The 19,410-nt window shown below is 30.2% G+C and overlaps 1 protein-coding gene across 23 annotated transcripts; it reads left to right on the forward strand.

The window, feature by feature from the left end:
• The first annotated feature begins 6,142 nt into the window (after nucleotides 1-6,142).
• Nucleotides 6,143-19,231, forward strand: LOC122517044 (cytoplasmic dynein 1 intermediate chain-like). Of its 23 annotated transcripts, none has more exons than XM_043635341.1 (14): nucleotides 6,143-6,251; nucleotides 6,754-6,875; nucleotides 6,977-7,073; nucleotides 7,183-7,288; nucleotides 7,372-7,499; nucleotides 8,905-9,042; nucleotides 10,958-10,978; nucleotides 13,480-13,527; nucleotides 15,908-16,087; nucleotides 16,181-16,337; nucleotides 16,418-16,790; nucleotides 17,076-17,307; nucleotides 17,394-17,824; nucleotides 17,900-19,231. In XM_043635341.1, exons 1-14 carry the CDS (start codon nucleotides 6,224-6,226, stop codon nucleotides 18,059-18,061), a joined length of 2,223 nt encoding a protein of 740 aa, XP_043491276.1. In that variant the 5' UTR covers nucleotides 6,143-6,223; the 3' UTR covers nucleotides 18,062-19,231. The 23 variants fall into 23 exon arrangements, with proteins under 23 accessions (XP_043491276.1, XP_043491281.1, XP_043491282.1 ...); XM_043635346.1 differs by having other exon boundaries at nucleotides 15,932-16,087; XM_043635347.1 differs by having other exon boundaries at nucleotides 8,905-9,018.
• The last annotated feature ends 179 nt before the right edge of the window (nucleotides 19,232-19,410 follow it).

Here is a 19,410-nt window from a genome sequence, read left to right on the forward strand (position 1 = left end):
AGACCAAAAAAAATTACATCGTATGTGTGCATATATGTTTATAGTTAAATTAATTTATTCTACATTGTAGTTTCTTTATTTTATTTATCAAAAATAAATATATATATATATTTATATTTTTACATGTAAATTCCATTTTTGAATTATCCTCAAATATTTACAAAAAAAAAAAAAGTAATTAATTTATTATTTATCTTAATTTTTATTTAGCTTAATTTTTTATTTATCAATAAGTTAAAATTTTGAGTATTAATAGGATTACCTATCGAAGAAAAAAAAAAGGAACAAAAAGGTGTTTGTGCTTCTAAACGAATACTTTTTATTTTCTTTATTCTCATCTCTCTCTCTCTCTCTCTCTCTCTCTTTATGACATATTATTTTATTAACGTTGAAAATAGTAACCGCCTATGCAAACGATGTTCCGTAATTAAGCGTGCTTTGTGTGTAACAGAAGCAACAAGGTCGATACACGCGTTCGCGATTATGTGTGTTGCAAGAAAGCACTCGATCGTGGGATATGAGAATGAACGAGTCACGTGCATGCATCGAGTCTGTCACCCTTATTTTCATTCATCGTCCTGACTTTCAGCATGACTTCATTACCTTTTAAAGATATTTTTATGACATACTACACGCTTATACATGATCGTTAAGCTCGAGCTTATTTTACATACTTTTATAATTAGAAGAAAAGTAAAAACAAGAATGGATTATGCCTATCAGCTATAATTCGAGCAATTTATTTTATAAGTCAAAAACAACTTTAATAAAAACATCCTTAACGTTTCCTATTTCTTCTTTTTTTTCTTTTTTACAGTTTGTTCCCTGTAATAATTACATCTCGGGTTAAAATAATAAATGATATTTGAGTATAGTGATTAAAAAAGATAATTTTGTTCTCTCTTTCTTCAAATTTCAACTTATATTCTCTATGTGTTCCATTTACGTGTCTTATTCTATGCGTACAAAAAAGAAAAAATTAATAAAATATAGAAGAAGAAGAAGAAGAAGAAGAGAAAGAATTTACAGGAACAATGGCACAGCAAAATACATGTATGTCGAACAGTTTGCACAAGGAGACAAGGATAACCAGGAAGGAAGAACTGAAAAAAGAAATACAGTATAGTAGCAGACGTAAAAGAAAATACTATACGTGACGTGCTCATAAAACGAAAGGGAGTGAAGAGAAAGGGAAGAGGAAATTTAATCGGTCTCTGCGATAATGGGTGCGCGATGCTGAAGAAGAAAGAAGAGACGAAGAAATTTAATTAACCGACCACTTAAAGGAAAAAGGAAATTTTATCGCGTTTCCAAAGAATCATGAACGAACGAACGAACGAACGACTGCTACTGCTTCTGCTACTACTTCTGCTTCTGCTTCTGCTGCTGCTGCTGTCGCTATTACTGAGAACATCCGAGAAACGACGTTTCTACTTTCTTCGAGAGAAGAAAAAAAGGAAGAGAGAGAGAGAGAGGAGGAAAAAAAGAAAAAGAAAAAGTAAAAGAGACAGGGGGATGTAAAAGATGACACCCCCTCTAGAATTCAAGCTTCCATTGGAAATCTACATTTAAGAGGGAACCCCTTAGCTAACGTTGGATCGTAACCGTACAACCTAGCGAGTAATTCTGCTGAGTATTTTCCTTCAATATCGTCATTCGTGTCGCGACAATGCTAATCTAACGTATGTAATTGTCTTTGTTATATATATATATGTCTACATATCTATAGGTACCTTTAAGGAAACTTTACCTAAGTATATAGCGTAATTATCGTAACGTCTAAAGTTAAGAAATTGAATCAATTGTGAATTTATACGACGAACCTTCGATCCCATTATCGGATAACCTTTTTCTTTTTTCTTTTTTTTTCTTCTTTTTTTTTTTCCAAAGACGACTTCCCTTAAGACAGGTATAACTTTCTTTTTATCTAGACACGCAACAACTTCTCGAAAAAGAATCGATAAAAATACTCGGAAAGGAAAAAAAATTTCATATTAATGAAGTTACGTTTATCTTTTTTAAGCAATCAATGAATGTATTAAGGAAAAAAAAAAAGAAGAAAAAAAAAGAAAAAAAAGAACGATAACGTAAAAAACTTATGTTAATTTATAAACAAAAAGTAGTGTGTTCTACATTCGCGTTCAACTATATCTTACTCGTTTCTAATAAAATTTACCCATCCGGTCCTTTTTTTATCTTTTTTCTTTTTTCTTTTTTTTTTTTTTTTCTTCTTTCCTTTTTATGACACATTTTCCGTGACGCATATCACCTATCCATTATGCAAATTCGTTTTAATAGTTAACTCATATAATCCACGTATCGGGAAGCAGATATTAATGGGCCACGATATTCGTACCGGGATAATGCCGTTGCATGCTGATGAGTAACGTTCATTACGGGAGCATTAGTTGGGATAACGTGTGTGCAAGGATGCGAACTAATCCTGGATTGATAAGTAGAATTCTCTACGTGCTAACAAACGTTCATAACGATTCGGAATCTTGCCGAGTTGGCAACACTTTGCGTTTGGAAAGATCCTTACGTATGAATTGAAGGAACTGCGATATCCTTTTGGGGCCGTTTTCTCTCTGTTTGCATCTTCAAAATTATATTCACTAGTAAAAGAAAACTAATAGAAATAGATAGAGAAAAATAGAGAAGGAGGGGGGAGAGGAGAGATCGATTCGTAGCCAATTATTTGAACAAACCAAATGCAATTCTCTAAGCGTACGCGAACTTTCAAAGTACTTGAATACAGAATATAATTGGGAATTACGTCGAGTATTCAAAAAATATATCAGCTCTCTCTTAGTAATATTATCTGATATCGAGAAATAAACTAAAAGTGTACGATACGATACTATCAAACACTGACAAACTTTAAAGCCATATAATGCTAACTTTACGAGTCTCCTTCGTGTCACCGTCACAGAGAAATTCGTAGTGGTATTGATTTTACAGAGTCGTGAGACAAACGATGTCAGGTATACGAGTCTTTTGCGGATTAGCACGGGCGAATTTATTTTCAGAGCATTTGGTCATTTAGTCACTTGAAATTGGCAACACGTGTGATAACTTTTCAAAACGTGTCATATTTCCTGTCTACTTTCGACGAATAATAATTTTTAATGAAAATAAATAATAAGATGAAAAGCTATTTCTCTCTCTCTCTCTCTCTCTTTCTCTCTACTTTTTTTTCTCTCTCGAGGTAGACTATAGTACGATTTAAAAAGGAATAAATGGTAGGATGGTTTAAAACATATACGACGAGAAAGCGAGGGTTGTATCGCAAGAACTTTGCTTTCTGGCTCTCAGCTCCTGCACGGATGCACCTGCTGGTTCATCAACCAGTCGAGTCTGCGGTGAATGCGAGGTTACTTTCATCCCTTCCAGTCTAGCCGCTCAACGTTCATCCGTACTTTATCCCAAAGCAGTAACCCGCCTACTCTTCTGCTAGTCGAAAACCCCGTTGACAAGGCTGCCCTTTTACTCGTTTGACCAGAGGAGAGAGATAGAGATAGAGAGATGACCCCCCAGATCCGATTACGCGGATACGAATTTGAGATTCTGTAAATCTACCAAAACTTTAACCTACGTCGCAAAACTTTCTCAGTTACATACATACATATATATATTTGATATATATGTATATGTATATATGTATATATATATCAAACAAGATTCACGGAAGATAGATTATACGGATATACCGAACACGGGGATGAGCAGAAATTTCAGTGCGATATGGAAGGAACGGTGGGAGGGAGGGAAGGAGAGGAAACCCTAAATCTAACTTGCCACGTTGCGAATAACGTCGACTGAATACCGCGGCAACGTATTTCTGTGAAACATTTCGTAAGCAGAGAACGCCTAATGGATCCCAAGTTTATGTCTCTCGCGCGACATTTTCGTCGAAGGGGGATTGTTGCGCGATGGGGGTGTTTGGTTGGAAGAAACGTATAGATTCAATGGTTACCCCCCTCCCCCTGCCACCCGCCGAATGCTCTTTGGCCAAACCGAAACACCGATTTCCGTCGTTTCAATTACGTCGAACGACGTTACTACGACGAGCTTTAGAGAAACTTCTTATTATTATTCGAACGGTGTATTTCTACTTACTCGCAGCTATAGTAAAAGCTTAAAGTACTCTCTAGTTTGCACATTTATTTCGATTTATTGTCCAAGATAATATCTATAACTTTCCCTTTCTTTCGAAATAAATTGGAAAAGAAAAATCGTTAAATAAAAGGGAATGCAGAAATATGTTATTAAAGAGTAACTTGGCCAATATTTATCTGACATCAGTAATCATACGAACGAGTGCAATTTTCTCCTTACTGCAGTGTCACCTGAAAACACTCTTTCTCTCCCTTTCTCCCTTTCTCTCTCTCTCATTCGCTTTCACGAATTGATCTCATTTCCAAGATTCGAATCTTCCATTACCGTGTACCGTTTCGCGTTTTCCATTAACTTTTTGCATCTCGATCTCAACGACTATTTTACAGTGCTCCGAAGAACTTTACGCGAGGATCGATGACACGAACAACACTTGCTATTTACCATTTTACGAATCATGTTCGTGACATCTTTTTCTTTTTTCTCTCTCTCTCTCATTTTTTACCATTATTCTTTTTCAATCGACAGGATAAAAGAATGTTGAAAAGTACACTGTCAAATTATAAGATTCTCCATACAAAAAAAGAAAAGAGGATTGACAGAATCGGATGTTCCATCGATAATCTTTAATTGATAATAGACAAAACGATGCAAAAATTGTTAAATAGAACGAGTGACTTTATACATAAGAAAGTAATAAATTCACCGTTCTAATCATTTTCATGCATATGTATTTTACATAAATACATATATATATGTAGATATACTCGATACCACTAACTAAGTAAAGCGGACTTCAACACGCAAAGTCAGTATGAAGTATCACGCGAGCTTAGTCTTCAAAGATCAAATTCTTCATTAACTTCTTTTACTCTTACCCACGTATTGTCGTAACATTAACGTCAAACTACCATTCTGGATTTACTGCTACACTAACATCTACCTTGATTAGTCTAATTTTATAATATCTGATTATAAATTACATTTATATAATATATACGTAATAAATATAATTGCATTAATAAATATATAATTTTATTTTTTTATTTTATTCTTATCTAAAGAAAATGTTACTAGTCAATATCTTTAAAATGTTCTACTTGAAAGATTTTCAAAAGGTCAGCACGATAGAGAAAAAACGATCGACGCCAAAGATAAAAATCAAAGTGCAGCGTCGTCGGTATCAGAAAGTCGTTCAATTTGTGATACAAGTAACGAGAATTTCGCGTAGTACCAACATACAATATACATATAAGAAAACTATATACATTTTTCTTCACTACTCTTTTTTACGTTACGCATATTTTCTTTAAAGATATACATTGTAAAACATCTATGTTAGAATCATACGTAAAACAAGAAATTATATATACCTATGCATTTATTAAATATACACACATTAATATATTATAATTCCAATTAAAATCGTAATATCTAATTAAATAAATATTAAAAATAAAAATAACGACTTACCTTAAAATTCTCGCATGCCTCCGAAATCTTCGATAACCACTTGAAACTGAGCCTGCGTGGAACTATTTTCGCGCGTTTAACTGACCAATCAGGTTCGTATCGTACTTTTCAACGCGCGTAATTTGAAACTTGAAGTTAAAGAAAAAAATATCGATTTCGTTGAGTCAACTAGACTGGACACGAGACAAAATGATAAATGCACGCGATCAATTACGAGAATTATAATAAATGATTAATAATTTCAAGTAATTACGAATTTCTATTCTATTTATTTGTAAATTGATCACTTTTTTACAGCACTAACTGTAATCTTTGATATTTCTTATAAATATCATTTCTTAATTATAATTTACCAATTTCTCTAAAGTAAAAGCTAGTAAATATTTTTAACACGATACTAACTAAACACATTAAATAATTTTCGTATTTCTTTAATAGATAATTAATACAATCAATACAAAAAAATCGACGATTGATTATTATAATAATATCATCAGGAATCTTTTGCAAAGCGAACGCAGCGTCAAACATTATTGTACTGAATTAAAGTTTGTTCCGTTTTATGATGATAGAGGCGCTGATAGTCGACTTATGAACGAGAAGGAAGAATTTAGTCGCGGTGTCCAAAATTTATATGGCGGGTGTGTCGTTTGGAGGATGTAGTATATTTTAATCATTATTACTTCATTTTTCTCTTGGTTTCGTATCTAGTTCCGTGATAAAGGTGAAAATAATGTATCTCTTATGTTAACATCACGATGCTGAATATATTCACTTCGCTAAATTGTTGCATTGACAAATGCAACCTTCGAATAAGCTCATCGTTCGATACTTTATCTCGTTTGAATACTAATTAATTATTTCCATTTATGGGAACACATATATATATCTATATATTTCCATTAATGAATAAAGCTCCGTTTAGTTGATAACTACGTGAAATTATTTTACCATCGGTACTCATTTAGCATTGTGTTTAAAGCCTTGACAGAAAGTGACGTCATTCAAGATAAATCAATAACGCGTGTACTATTATTTTGAATAGATACTCGATATTTCGTTATATATATTTTTATTTGAAGTTTAAATATTTACTTTATAACATATGTTTTAATAGTTTTGTAATATGTACTCAAATAATTGATACTTATTCTTATTTTTTAGTGCAATTTCCAACAATCAAGATGATGTCAGATAGAAAAGCTGAACTAGAGAGGAAAAAGGCGAAGCTTCAAGCTATTAGAGAAGAAAAAGAAAGGAGAAGAAGAGAAAAAGAGCAGAAAGATGTAAGATTGTATTTGATAATGATAATCATTTATCTTAAAGTAAGATAATCATTTAAATTTAAAGATATTTGGATATTTTTATCATAAGTTTTTAATAATAGGTCGAAGAAGCTACGGTGCGTGCAGCAGGTGCTGACAAGGATCATCGTAAGGAAATTGATGCTATGCTTTCATCGTTGGGTATGGCACCAGTATCAGGTACATTGAAAGATCTCTTACAAATTAAATACTGAAATATCTAAGTTTGTAAAACTAAAAATTATAGTAATGTATATTATAGAATTCTAAAGACGCTCAATATTTACAGACGTACTGTCCAGTTTATCTAGCATGAATTCTTTGACACCGGAGCAAAGTGCTAATGCTACACCAGATGCAAGTTTACAGCCTTCTAGCATAAATTCAACGCAGAGGTAATTATGTCGATATGTATATACATTTATAACGGATGCTATAATGAAGTTTTATATTACATTAATTTTTTTACCATACATAGTACTGGGCGAAGGAAACCAAGAGAACTGACCATCGTTTCTGTTGCTAATACCAATATTCCACCAAAAGAGCCTGTTGTTTATAGTAAACAAACGCAAACAGTTCAAACTACGCATACATCTCACGACGGTGAGTCCAGGTTTTATAATCTATTTCTCTTATGCACTTTGTTTCATGTTTCACTCATACTTTATGAAAGATATTAGTTCATAAACAATACAAAACATTTTCTAAGAATGGTAATATTATTATACGGTAAGATTAAAATACATCGCTCTATTGTTAGGGCGCAAAAGACAGATTTAATTAAAAATTTATTTTTTTTAAGTTAATTTTATAACTCATTTAAAAGTAAAATCATTGAAAAATAATTACTATTTATTAAATACTTATATAATATTCGCTACTTGATGCAATATATGATTTTAGTATTCGATATATTAAAAATATATTCATATTTAAATTTATATAATATAGTAAAGTGGGTGGTGTATGAAGATATGTTATGTCCAAAATAACTACCTTTGGAATAATATGTCCTAACAAATTCAAGCATATAAGCATTAACAGATTTTCAAAAGTTAATGGAATATATAATTTCAATGTGATTAATCGTGTTGATTAAATTTGCCTTTTTATTTTATTTTCATTGTGATAATATTAAGGTTTATTTTACTTATTTTATATTATGTTTATTTAATTATCTTTAACTTGCGAGGAAACTTACATATTCATTAAATGTGTTTTTATGTATAACATAAAACTAATCTATTAAAAAATAGAACATCAGAGATAAAGTTTTATCTTACTTTAACAAATTTTTATGCACTATTTTTAATAATTTTTTAGAGAGATCAAAATATCTTACAGCGGTTTCTGAGATAATGTTAATGAAAACAAATGTTATATATAAATAACATTAAACTCCATAATTGAAATATTGATTAATAAATAAAAATTAAATGATTTCTTTGTATTTAAGCTTATTGCAATAATACAGGATTGAAATAATTTGTACAGACCATTAGGTTATATGTGTAACAAATAATTGGTGAACATAATGGGTATAATAGTTTAGCTAACAATAGATCAGGGTATAACTGATATGGTTCTTCTGGTGGTGGAGATCCTCTTTCCTAATTTTGTTTGTTTGTTGTACCGCAAATTCAGTTAGTTCGCACATTTATTATATGTTATAAATATTAATTATTATTAATTTATTACATTGCGAAAACAAAATACTTATTTTAATTGTAAATAATCTAAATACTTTACATTTTTATACCACCTGCTTTACTGTGATGGTACAAGTTACATCAATACAAAATTTTGAGAGGAATAATAATTATTATTTAGATATAAAGAAAAAAAAAATCACTTTTAATTTTGGGCAGCATTTTTGAAAAAATTCATTTAAAATTCCACATCTCTCTCATGTGCGTTTATTAATCTAACTGATCTTGCGGCATTATTAAACGCGCATTCCCTTGTCTTTGCGATATAATCGGTCAAATCAACCAATATTGGACACAAGGACTGTCCAAATCTTCTTCCGAATACACCATCTACTCCTCCTGTTCTACAACAACACCAACTCACTCTTGCTCCGCAGGCTACTTTGAGACTGACTGGTGGCGTCCCAGGAAAGGTGGGTCTGCACCAAACTACCTATGTATGTTCTGTCTACTTTTTTAATACCCTTCCATAATTGTTGTACAACGATATACTATAGAGGTAGATATGTCGCTGTCCGCGTTATAAGAGAAGGGATGTAGAGTCAAGTTTATGTGTGCTTTGTGCTTTGAACACTGCTCTGCTGATTATCACGATTACATATCATTATTTTATTTCCATACTCGAGCATACTTTTTGAATCTATTTTTTATAGACACAAAGAACATATACATTATTTTCAAATCCTATCGATTCTACAACCCTAAATATATTACCAAAACTGTACATGGGAATTCGATACGAGATGGTTTGAATACTTTGCTCTCTTTTTTTTTTTATTTTGATAAATAGAGCTTTATGATAGATAGTTTAGATTAAAATAATAATGTACATTAGAAACAATATTTCCACGTACAGATAACGAGTCGCTTGCATACAAAAAAAGCTTCTATCACATGTGCTTGAAATAGTTTAGTTTAATAATATACTAACAGATATAGTTTTACATGATTCATTAACTTTAAACTACCTGTTTGTTGTGAAAACATACGCGTCAAGATAATAATTATAATTATCTCAATACGAACGTATCGGTTTAATCAGCTCGGAGATAATATATGCATTTATTTTTTTTAATTAACATGAAAAACTTAAATGACTTTCAAAGCACGAAACATTAGTTATACATATCCGAGTATTTACAAGATCTCTTTTTTTATTCAGATTATAATTAATAATGGTTGTTAAAATTTGCCGTGTTATAATGTTCACCATATATCCCGCTTTCTTAATTCGTAATTAGAGTCGAAACAAGTAAAAAAAAATATTCATAAAAATATGTTTAATGAATTAATTTGTCGGAGAAACTTGAGGGGGTAAGCGCAAGTGTGACAAGGGATGTAAGTGAGATATTAAAAAGGCCAATTCATATTTGTAAAAACGGCGGAAAGAGTTCTATAAACAAAATTAATTGTTATTATATTTCTATTGTATTATTTTTTGTTTCCTTACTCTCTTTCTTTAATTTTTAATTGCAGTATAACGCATGAGGACGTAAAATTTGTATTATTTTATTTTATACGGCATTTATTCCAAAATGGTGGTCACTTGTGCTTGCGCTGTACGCAAATATGAATTTGGCTTGAGACGCTTATTAATATAGATACGGTTATTGAATCGTGCTTGAACGCGAAATTTTTTCTATTTATTCATAATATAATATTTAGAAACTCGTGAAAAGTTTCGTTAATCTTTGAAAAATTGTAGCGGGTCTAAAAGGAATGCTTCGAATACGAGATGAAAGAGTAAATGAAATGAAAAAGAAAAAAAAGAAAAAGAAAATAAGTAGTTATGCATTCGGATATATTGAATATGTACGTTTCCTCTTAATCGTAGGAATCTATAAAAGAAAAAAAAAAGCAGCACAGTAAAAAAGTTTACAAATTATAACCACCTAACTACATTCAGCATTACTTAGGATGTCCTTTTGACCGTTTCGTTATTACCTTTTTTCTTTTTAGACATTTCACTTGACAGTAGCAGCTGTAACGGTAATTGTTGTCTATAATAAAAAATTGTTTTTCTTATATCACACAATTCATGTTTTACAATTAGAAGAGAAAATGTAATTATACGCTTATAACAAATATAATTTTATTATTTTGACACAATAGCGTTACAGCATGAAAAAGCACATTGCAAGCAACATTGATAGCTTCAGAGAGAATATCCAATTCCAAATTTAGGAATTTTTATATACAATATTCCAATCACTTTGGTTTCACAACATATGATTTGTGAATTTTTTGATTTTTGAAACGCTAATTGGTCTGAGTGTAGAGAGGTATTTAATTAGCATAGTGCATTCTTAAGAAACCGTTACTAAGTACTATTTTTTTACCTTCCCTTCTCAGCTCATGCATTCGACTATTACGGTAAGTTATGATTTCTCTTGGTTTTCAGTGAGCTTAGGTTCAATCTTAGGTTTAGCTTCACTCAGTTATTCATTATTTGGAACGATTAAATACATACATACATACAATGATTGGCATAAATAAATAGAAAGTTTTGAATTATAGTTAGACGATAGATATAAATAGTTCGGGTTTTTCGTAAAACATTTCATAAATTAGTATCAAATTAGTTCATATTAAAGATATATCTTTTCTAAGGTAAGATTTTTTTTTTTTTTAAATGAAAGTATATACATTTATTATTCTTAAAGAAACTCATAAATATAGTAATATATAAGATACAATATATAAAAAAAAAAATAAAATATATGGAGAATACGCTCTCTCTTTTCCGTTTCTCTGTTATCTCTTCTCTTCTCTTTCTCTATCTCTATCTCTCTATCTTTTTTTTCTATCATATTTCCTTTCTTATTTATCTTTTTCAATCAAGGGTTTAATATTTTTAAAATGATGCGATTATATCATGTCTCGAGGAAAATGAAAATTGAGTTAGACTAGCAAAGAAACTCTCCACCCAGACCCTCAAAGATTTCCGCTGTCTTATGACCCTATTAGTTAGTCTCTTTTACCCTATTAGTTTCTTTGTTATCACTTTTTTTTTTCTTTTTTTTTTATTATTATTATTATTATTTAATTGGATGCATATAATTTTATTAAATATATTTCCACAAATATTAATTTTTGAATAATTATCTGACATCCCGACTCTCAAACGATATAATATTTATAAATATTAGACGCATACTACAGACATTAATTTTGAAATTATTGAGATGTTACACCTTTTAGACCAAAATTAAAATCGAATTTAATTCAGATTTTAATATAATATTTACAGGTATAACGAGATCAAATAAAATTCTAATACCCATATAATTAGCTAACTAATGTATTTTCTAATTTATAAGAAATATTTCTTGAAATCTAATGATTTGATTTTTATATTTATATGAGATGTATGATTGATTTTTTTCTTATATTTATGATTTTACTATTTAAAAGACACGTGTTCGATATGTGCAATTTTGTCAGAGATTTTATAAAAATTTGTGCAAAGTGAATAATAATATCCATTGGCAAATCTTGTCACAACTTAACGCACCTTCCAGAGTTCTCGGCGTGTTATTATTTGTCTCGGTCGGATTTTTAAAGCTTTTAACTAAAATAACTAACACGGGAATGGATCTATAGTATGTGATATGGTTGAGGTTTCGTTAATTCGACCTTATACGATTAACTTTCACTTTTTCATTGTGGCCCATAAATATGCGTACAGACCCATTATAACGAAACGATTAACACAATACACTGGACATTTTATATCCACTCGATACAATTCTGTGGCTTAAGCTTTTTAGCGATGCAGCAGTCTAATTAATGTCGCTTTTAAAGATATAGATTAAGAAATATATATTATTAATGTCATAAAATACCGCTTGTTCTATGAAATTTGCGATATTACGAAGACGACGTAGCAACAAAATTAATAAGTGAATTTTCGCGTCAAGGAATTAGGGGTAACTTAATCGAGTTTCTTTTTTTTTTTCTTTTTTTTTTATTTGTTTGCCTTCTATTTTTTTTCCCCCGTTTTTTTTCTTCATACCATTTTCGAACGAATTTATTTAAATGAGAATGAGTAAATTCGAAAAAATATTCCTCAATATCGATCGTTCGAGCGATTATCCAACATTATCACGATTTCAATCATACAGTCGGAGATGTCAGTATTTTACATTTAAATGTTGTTTAACATTTATGAATCCTCGCTTGCCTTAATTTTTGTTGCTATGAAAGCTTCTTGCAGTCCTTTCCAAAAATTTGCAGATACTGAGTTTATAAGATATTAATTTATTTAATAGTTTCCCATTTCCTCGTATTCGATTAAAAAACATAAACGTGTTCAGCGGATTCTCTGCATAATGCAAAAGCATTTTAAGAACATTTATAATTATATATACATATATATTTACACATACACACATATACATATATAATAAAAAGCGGTATAAGGATATTAAGTGTTAACATTTTGTACAGCAGCTTTATTAATTTTTTGATATTTGATCTAATATCTAAAAATTCTAACATTATATTTTATTTGGAGTGAGATAACTAAGAAATTTCTATTCGAATCATACTTTTATTGGTTTTTTTTTTGAATATTTGAAAATAGAAATTATGCAGAAGAAACAATAGTTTCGATAACGGAGCAGTATGTGCATGTGATAGATATGTTAATGCTGACTCATCAAATTTGATCGTTTCATTTCTCTAGATAAATCATTGATGCGTTTTTAATTATATTATGAATCGTTAGATTTCTTAACACATATCATAAATTTAACTTTTTAAATCGCATCAATGATTTTTTACGAAAAATACGAAATTATAAAAATACCAACAAACACAATATTCAAAATAAGATACGAAATTGATTGACGTTTTCTTTTCCCTCCTTCAAGACGAGTACAATCTAAATCCAGGTTTAGAATGGGAGGACGAATTTACAGGTAGGTAATCCTCTCTAAAGACGAATATAACACTATCTTATTTAATCACCAATAAATGTCGATTACTTTTATTTATTTTAACTTCATACAAAATTAAATAGACAAATTATATATTCTTCACGCAATAATTCGTTTTTCTTTTTTTTTTTTTCTTTTTATTTTGACATAAAAACAAATTATCATCTTTGCCTTATTATATGCACCAAAAGAAAAAAAAAATAAAGGAGGGAATCGCTGCTAGTACTTACTCAAAAATGCTTGATGAGTTGTATTATTGAATCAGTGTCGTTGATTTCTATAATTTAAACAGCCAAATATGCTTTTTATGTATCACGCATGCACATATATAAATAGTGGTTATATCAGTTTCGATATTAATTGAATTTGACATTTTATTTTGTTAGATTGATTATTTTTTTTTTGTCAGTACATTTAGGGAACAGTTCGTTTATTTAAAACTGTGGTTTTTCACGTTATAATTCGTTTAAATATATGCATACGTTATCATTATTGTTAATGTATATATATTATTTTAATTATTATAAAATTATTCATTAACCAGACTTATAAAGCCACCGTTTTAAATGAAGTATTCCAATTAGTATTAATCGCATTTACTAATTTTTGTTTTACTGTCGTCGATGATTAGAATTGTTTTTTTAATTTTTTTTTTTTTTAAATTAGGAAATATATATATTTCATTAATGCTGCATGAGGCTTAGGAAGTTGCGTTAATACATACGTTCGACACTCATGTTTGTATCTTACGATACGTTCAAAATCCATTTGGCATTTAACATGATAAATTTCGAAAATAAACTATGAATTTTGCATTCTCATCTTTTTCTCTTTAGACGTGTTTTTTTTTTTTCGATATTTTTTATTGCCTAAAGAAAGAAAAAAAAACATATATAAAAGAACGAGATAATTAATTATAATATTAATAAATATATTATCATTTAACGTTACATACGATCTAACATTTTCGCATCGTAACTTCACTTTGATGACGTTTGCATGTCGCGACGAAAGGGTGGAGAGACATTTATGACAAGAAAGTTACGACGAGAAAAAGGAAATAATATTATTTATTTTAATTTTTTTTTTTTGTTTTTCTGAATTTGCAAACAATCGACAAACCGATTTACATTTGAAGAAGGATGTTGTCTTCCGATAAACGTTTTAACTTTTTTTTCTCTCTCTTTCTCACAAAACATACTTGATTTCTTCGCATGCCATTTTTGGATTTTACTTTCATTTATTCATGCTCCTCTATTATTTATCTTTCATTGAAATATCTTGCAACGTATAACAAATATTTTGTTAGTCCAGCAATTCACTTAATGCTTCGATATTTATTTCTAAGATATTGTAAAAAAGAAAAAAAAGAAAAAAAAAACAGAGAAGCGATCCTTCCGACGATTTGCAAATATCGAATAGCCTTTTAAAGGGTACCCTATTTATCATGAAATAAATAGATACTTGCATGATATATAATGTATTACAAGCATAGAAGAAACATTTTCTAAATATAAACTAGAGTTTTGCGTGAAACATATCGTTCGATCTTTCCGATCTTTCTTTGAGTTACATCTTTCGCGCATGTAAGTTATTAAAGTAGAATGTTCGTACTGTAGAAATGATAGATTTGCACAAAAAGTTCAAGTATACTTTATCTTTTCTTTTAAAGAAGTTTGTTTTTACGTAATAACACATTGTAAAGGATAGAGAAAATTTTACAGTTTGAAAAAGTAAATAAGACCGTGGCAAATTGATACAATGTAGTTATATAGAACACTGTGTATATATAGCTCGATCAGTAATAGATGTTTTTATGAAGACGATTTTATATAATGCTTTCCTAGAAAGTAATTTGAAATGTTTTCTTTGAGGCCAAGTGGTGAATTAATTAAATGTAAAAATATATTATGATTGCATATGCAATAATTGTTATTTGAATTAATTTGTTATTATTCATACTCTGCCAATTTTATTTAAATTAAAAATGTTTATAATTATATTTCAATCAATTTATTTAAAATACAATATTTTGAATATTACAAATAGTTATTACGTATTATATCAGATATTTTACACATTTATCAATTTGCCTGGTAGTAGGAAAGTATATTAATAGATTTTGATTTCGTTGCATGAACATTTTCTCAAAAGTTTCATTTAGGATATATAAAGAATAAAAGGGCCAACGTATATTTTAGTGAATGTTTTATTTCGTAATTAATTCAAATCAAAATAGTAAGAAATTAAAAACTGAGAAACGTATCAACTTGCTTCGGTTCCAAGCAGTTGTGTTAGTGGTAGCTAGATAGAAACCATCGAAATTAGGATATACGTGGCAGAATCAGCTTATTCACCACAGTTTTGACATTTGATGATTCCCAAGCCGAAGATGAAGAGAACAGCTTGCCACACTTGGACAGCTTCCAAAGCAAGCTTCCACCTGGAATTCTACCACATGGTTTGCCACAGGTTAAAGAAGTTCAACCTGCTGTTACACAGGTAGAACAAGAAAAGGAGAAAGAAAAACCTAAGAAAGAAGGTATACTTTCTTTAATTCATTTTATTCAAATCATAATCTGAATGATACCAATGCTATATCTTCTCCACTTGTTGAATATAAATTTGAAAACAGTACGCGAGTTCAGCGAGGAAGAAAAACAGATGATCATACTTTCTGAGGACTTTAAACGATTTCTCGATTGCACCAGTAGGATTGTAGAAAGAGCATTGGGCGAATCGATCGACATTTATACCGATTATACCGGCACAATGGACGGCGAGGATGGATTGTAAGGAAGTAGATGATAGATCATTTTCTTACCATACTTTAACTTTCTATACATCAATCAAAATTGTGTGTTCTTTACAGGGACGAAAAAAGTCATCAACAATTATGGTTGAACCGTTCCTTTTTTTGCGAACGGTGGTCGCGTAATCGCTGCGTCACTTCGATGGATTGGTCTCCGCAATTTCCAGAACTTCTTGCGGCCTCGTACAACAACAATGACGATACCCCGAATGATCCCGATGGTGTATGTTTAGTTTGGAACACGAAATTCAAGAAGTCCACTCCGGAATTCATTTTCCATTGTCAATCACCGGTGATGTCGACGACTTTTGCAAAATTTCATCCAAATTTGATTTTGGGCGGTACTTATTCCGGTCAAATAGTACTCTGGGATAATCGTGTACAGAAAAGAACGCCTGTACAAAGAACACCCTTGTCAGCTTCAGCTCATACAGTAAGTTTCTTTTTTTTTTTAACCGTTCATTGTTCAATCGAATTCAAAAGTTGTAAGAACAATCAGGATGATTGCGGAGTAATTCTCGATCGAAAATGATAGCTTGTCCTTGATTAGATTCCGTTAGAGATAGTGCAGAATCCCGTTATGCTTTCCTATCGTGAAAAAACATTGTGGTTGTTTGTCCTATAATTTCGTGCTATTACAGTCACATGTTCCTTCTCTCTTCTCTTATCTGTTCTTTTATACTTCTCTATTACAAGAACGATCGTCGATTTCTTTCAGCATCCTGTGTATTGCTTAACTGTCGTTGGAACACAAAACGCACATAATTTGATCAGCATCTCGACCGATGGTAAACTATGCTCTTGGAGTTTGGATATGTTGTCTCAACCACAGGAAACATTGAATCTATTATTAAAACAATCTAAGACAATAGCGGCTACTTGTTTAGCTTTTCCTCATGGAGATGTGAATAATTTTGTCGTTGGTAGCGAAGATGGAACCGTATATGGCGGTAAGTTTTCGTAATTTTCTCAGTAGGTTTAATGTTTAATAATAAATTCTCAATAAAGTTGAGTTTCTCTTTTTTTTTTTTTATAGATTGCAGGCATGGTAGAAAATCTGCCGTGGTTGAAATATTTTATGAGGGTCATCAGGGGCCAGTGACCGGTATTAGTACACATGCTGTTCAAGGAGGAATTGACTTCTCTCATTTGTTCTTAACATCCTCTATCGATTGGACCATAAAACTATGGAGTCTTAAAGAATTGAAACCTCTTTACTCATTCGAGCATAACGGAGATTATGTATACGATGTTGCATGGTCACCAACTCATCCAGCATTATTTGCAGCTGTTGACGATTCAGGCAGATTAGATCTATGGAATTTAAATCAGGATACCGAAGTACCCGCTGCTAGTGTCATCGTTGATGGAAATCCTGCATTGAATAGAGTTTCTTGGACACCGAGCGGTTTACACGTCACGGTCGGAGATGACACTGGTAAAATTTGGGTTTACGATGTTGCAGAGGTAAGAATCGGTTTTTATTTAATTGAGATAAGTTCTGATTACTATATTTAAATTATCGTAACATTTTGTTCACAGCATTTGGCATATCCAAGAAGCGATGAATGGAATAAGTTCTTATATACACAACAAGATTTGAAGAATAACAAAGCGGACGAAGAATTAGACAGGCTCAATCTTAATTCCGGACCTTCTTCATTAACTTCTTTAACATCCATTTCATCTTGTCCGCTTAGATAAAGATTTTGTGCTACTTAGAGAGAATCACGATTATAAAATGTGGGTTTAGCTTATTTTAAAGCCAAAATAATATAGAATACTTATTAAAAAGCTGGTATAAAATTTTATCAAGGATATACATATTGTTGAAAAAACAAAGGATACTCATTACGCTATTACTCTCTTATTGATAAAAAAAAAAAAGGTTCTTTTACAAAAATCTTTTTTCCACAATGATATCTTGTACACTAATAACATAATTTTCACGATTTATATGTATTCATTTATTTAACGAAATGGAATTAATTCTATAATTTAACTAAAATTAAATTATTTCATTTTAATAATAGTAAGTGGTCATATCATTAATCTAGCTTTAAGATTTATTCTTATTCGCAGAATATAATAGAAGAAACTGCAATTCTAACGTTTGTGTCTAAATTTTTGTTCATTTGTTTTATTTGCTGCCTAATATTATATTAGATTATTACAGGATAGTTTTCCAAGGATACCTCGATTACTTAGTTAAATTTAATTTCTCTTTTTAAGGCACATGTAATTTAATCTTATATATAGTAAGTAATATTATTTATATTGTTAGAGATTTTTTTGCATAAATTTTTCATACTATCCGCTTTACCACGCCCATGTCATATCTCTCTTATAATCTTCCCTTAAGTAATATTAATTTATATGTATAAATTTTGTACATTGCTCGAAAATGCAAAATACAACGTTAAGGCGTTAGCTATATAAATGCTCTACATAAAATTAGATTTATGTTTATTCTTTTAAATGGACTCTGTACTTATACTCGATAACTTATAATCAATATTTTTTTTTTTCAGGATAACGGATTATATGCTATCACGTCATTTTATTGTTATTTCTTTATATTCAAATTAAATTACAGAATAATTAGATGTTAATCAGCAATAGTGAATTAATATTAAATTTACTTGTAAATAATATGAGCTGTATAATTGATCATATTTTAAATAAGCATTCAGTATTTTGAGAACGTAACACGAATTCTATTATATTGTATAATTGTAAAATAATGTTTTATCAATGATTGTCATTATTTTTGGATTTGCATAATAATTTTGAAATTTTTTAAATCACGGCTTAGAGCAATTAATGAATCTATGCAGTAATACATATAGCACAATAAATAATTTAAGAGAAGAATACGTTCATTTTTTTAATATATTAATAATTTTCATATCATGCTCGTTGATTGCTTCATTTTATCTTTATTAATAAATAAAATAATCACAAATGTATCTATCTTACTCGAAGAAGACAGTATCTCACATGTATGAAATATAATAACTGTAATAACTTTTGCGAATGTTTATATGATCAAT

The sequence above is a fragment of the Polistes fuscatus genome, unplaced genomic scaffold, assembly GCF_010416935.1.
Source record: "Polistes fuscatus isolate 324 unplaced genomic scaffold, CU_Pfus_HIC Scaffold2, whole genome shotgun sequence".
Taxonomy (NCBI): domain Eukaryota; kingdom Metazoa; phylum Arthropoda; class Insecta; order Hymenoptera; family Vespidae; genus Polistes; species Polistes fuscatus.

What these genes read in the sequence shown, in the direction of transcription:
- LOC122517044 (XM_043635341.1), top strand. Translation starts at nt 6,224, where the DNA reads ATGGCGGGTGTGTCGTTTGGAGGATGTA. An exon ending in GGGTATGGCACCAGTATCAG is followed by an intron (nt 7,074 to 7,182) that starts GTACATTGAAAG and finishes CAATATTTACAG; the next exon opens with ACGTACTGTCCAGTTTATCT. An exon ending in TGTCAGCTTCAGCTCATACA is followed by an intron (nt 16,791 to 17,075) that starts GTAAGTTTCTTT and finishes GATTTCTTTCAG; the next exon opens with CATCCTGTGTATTGCTTAAC.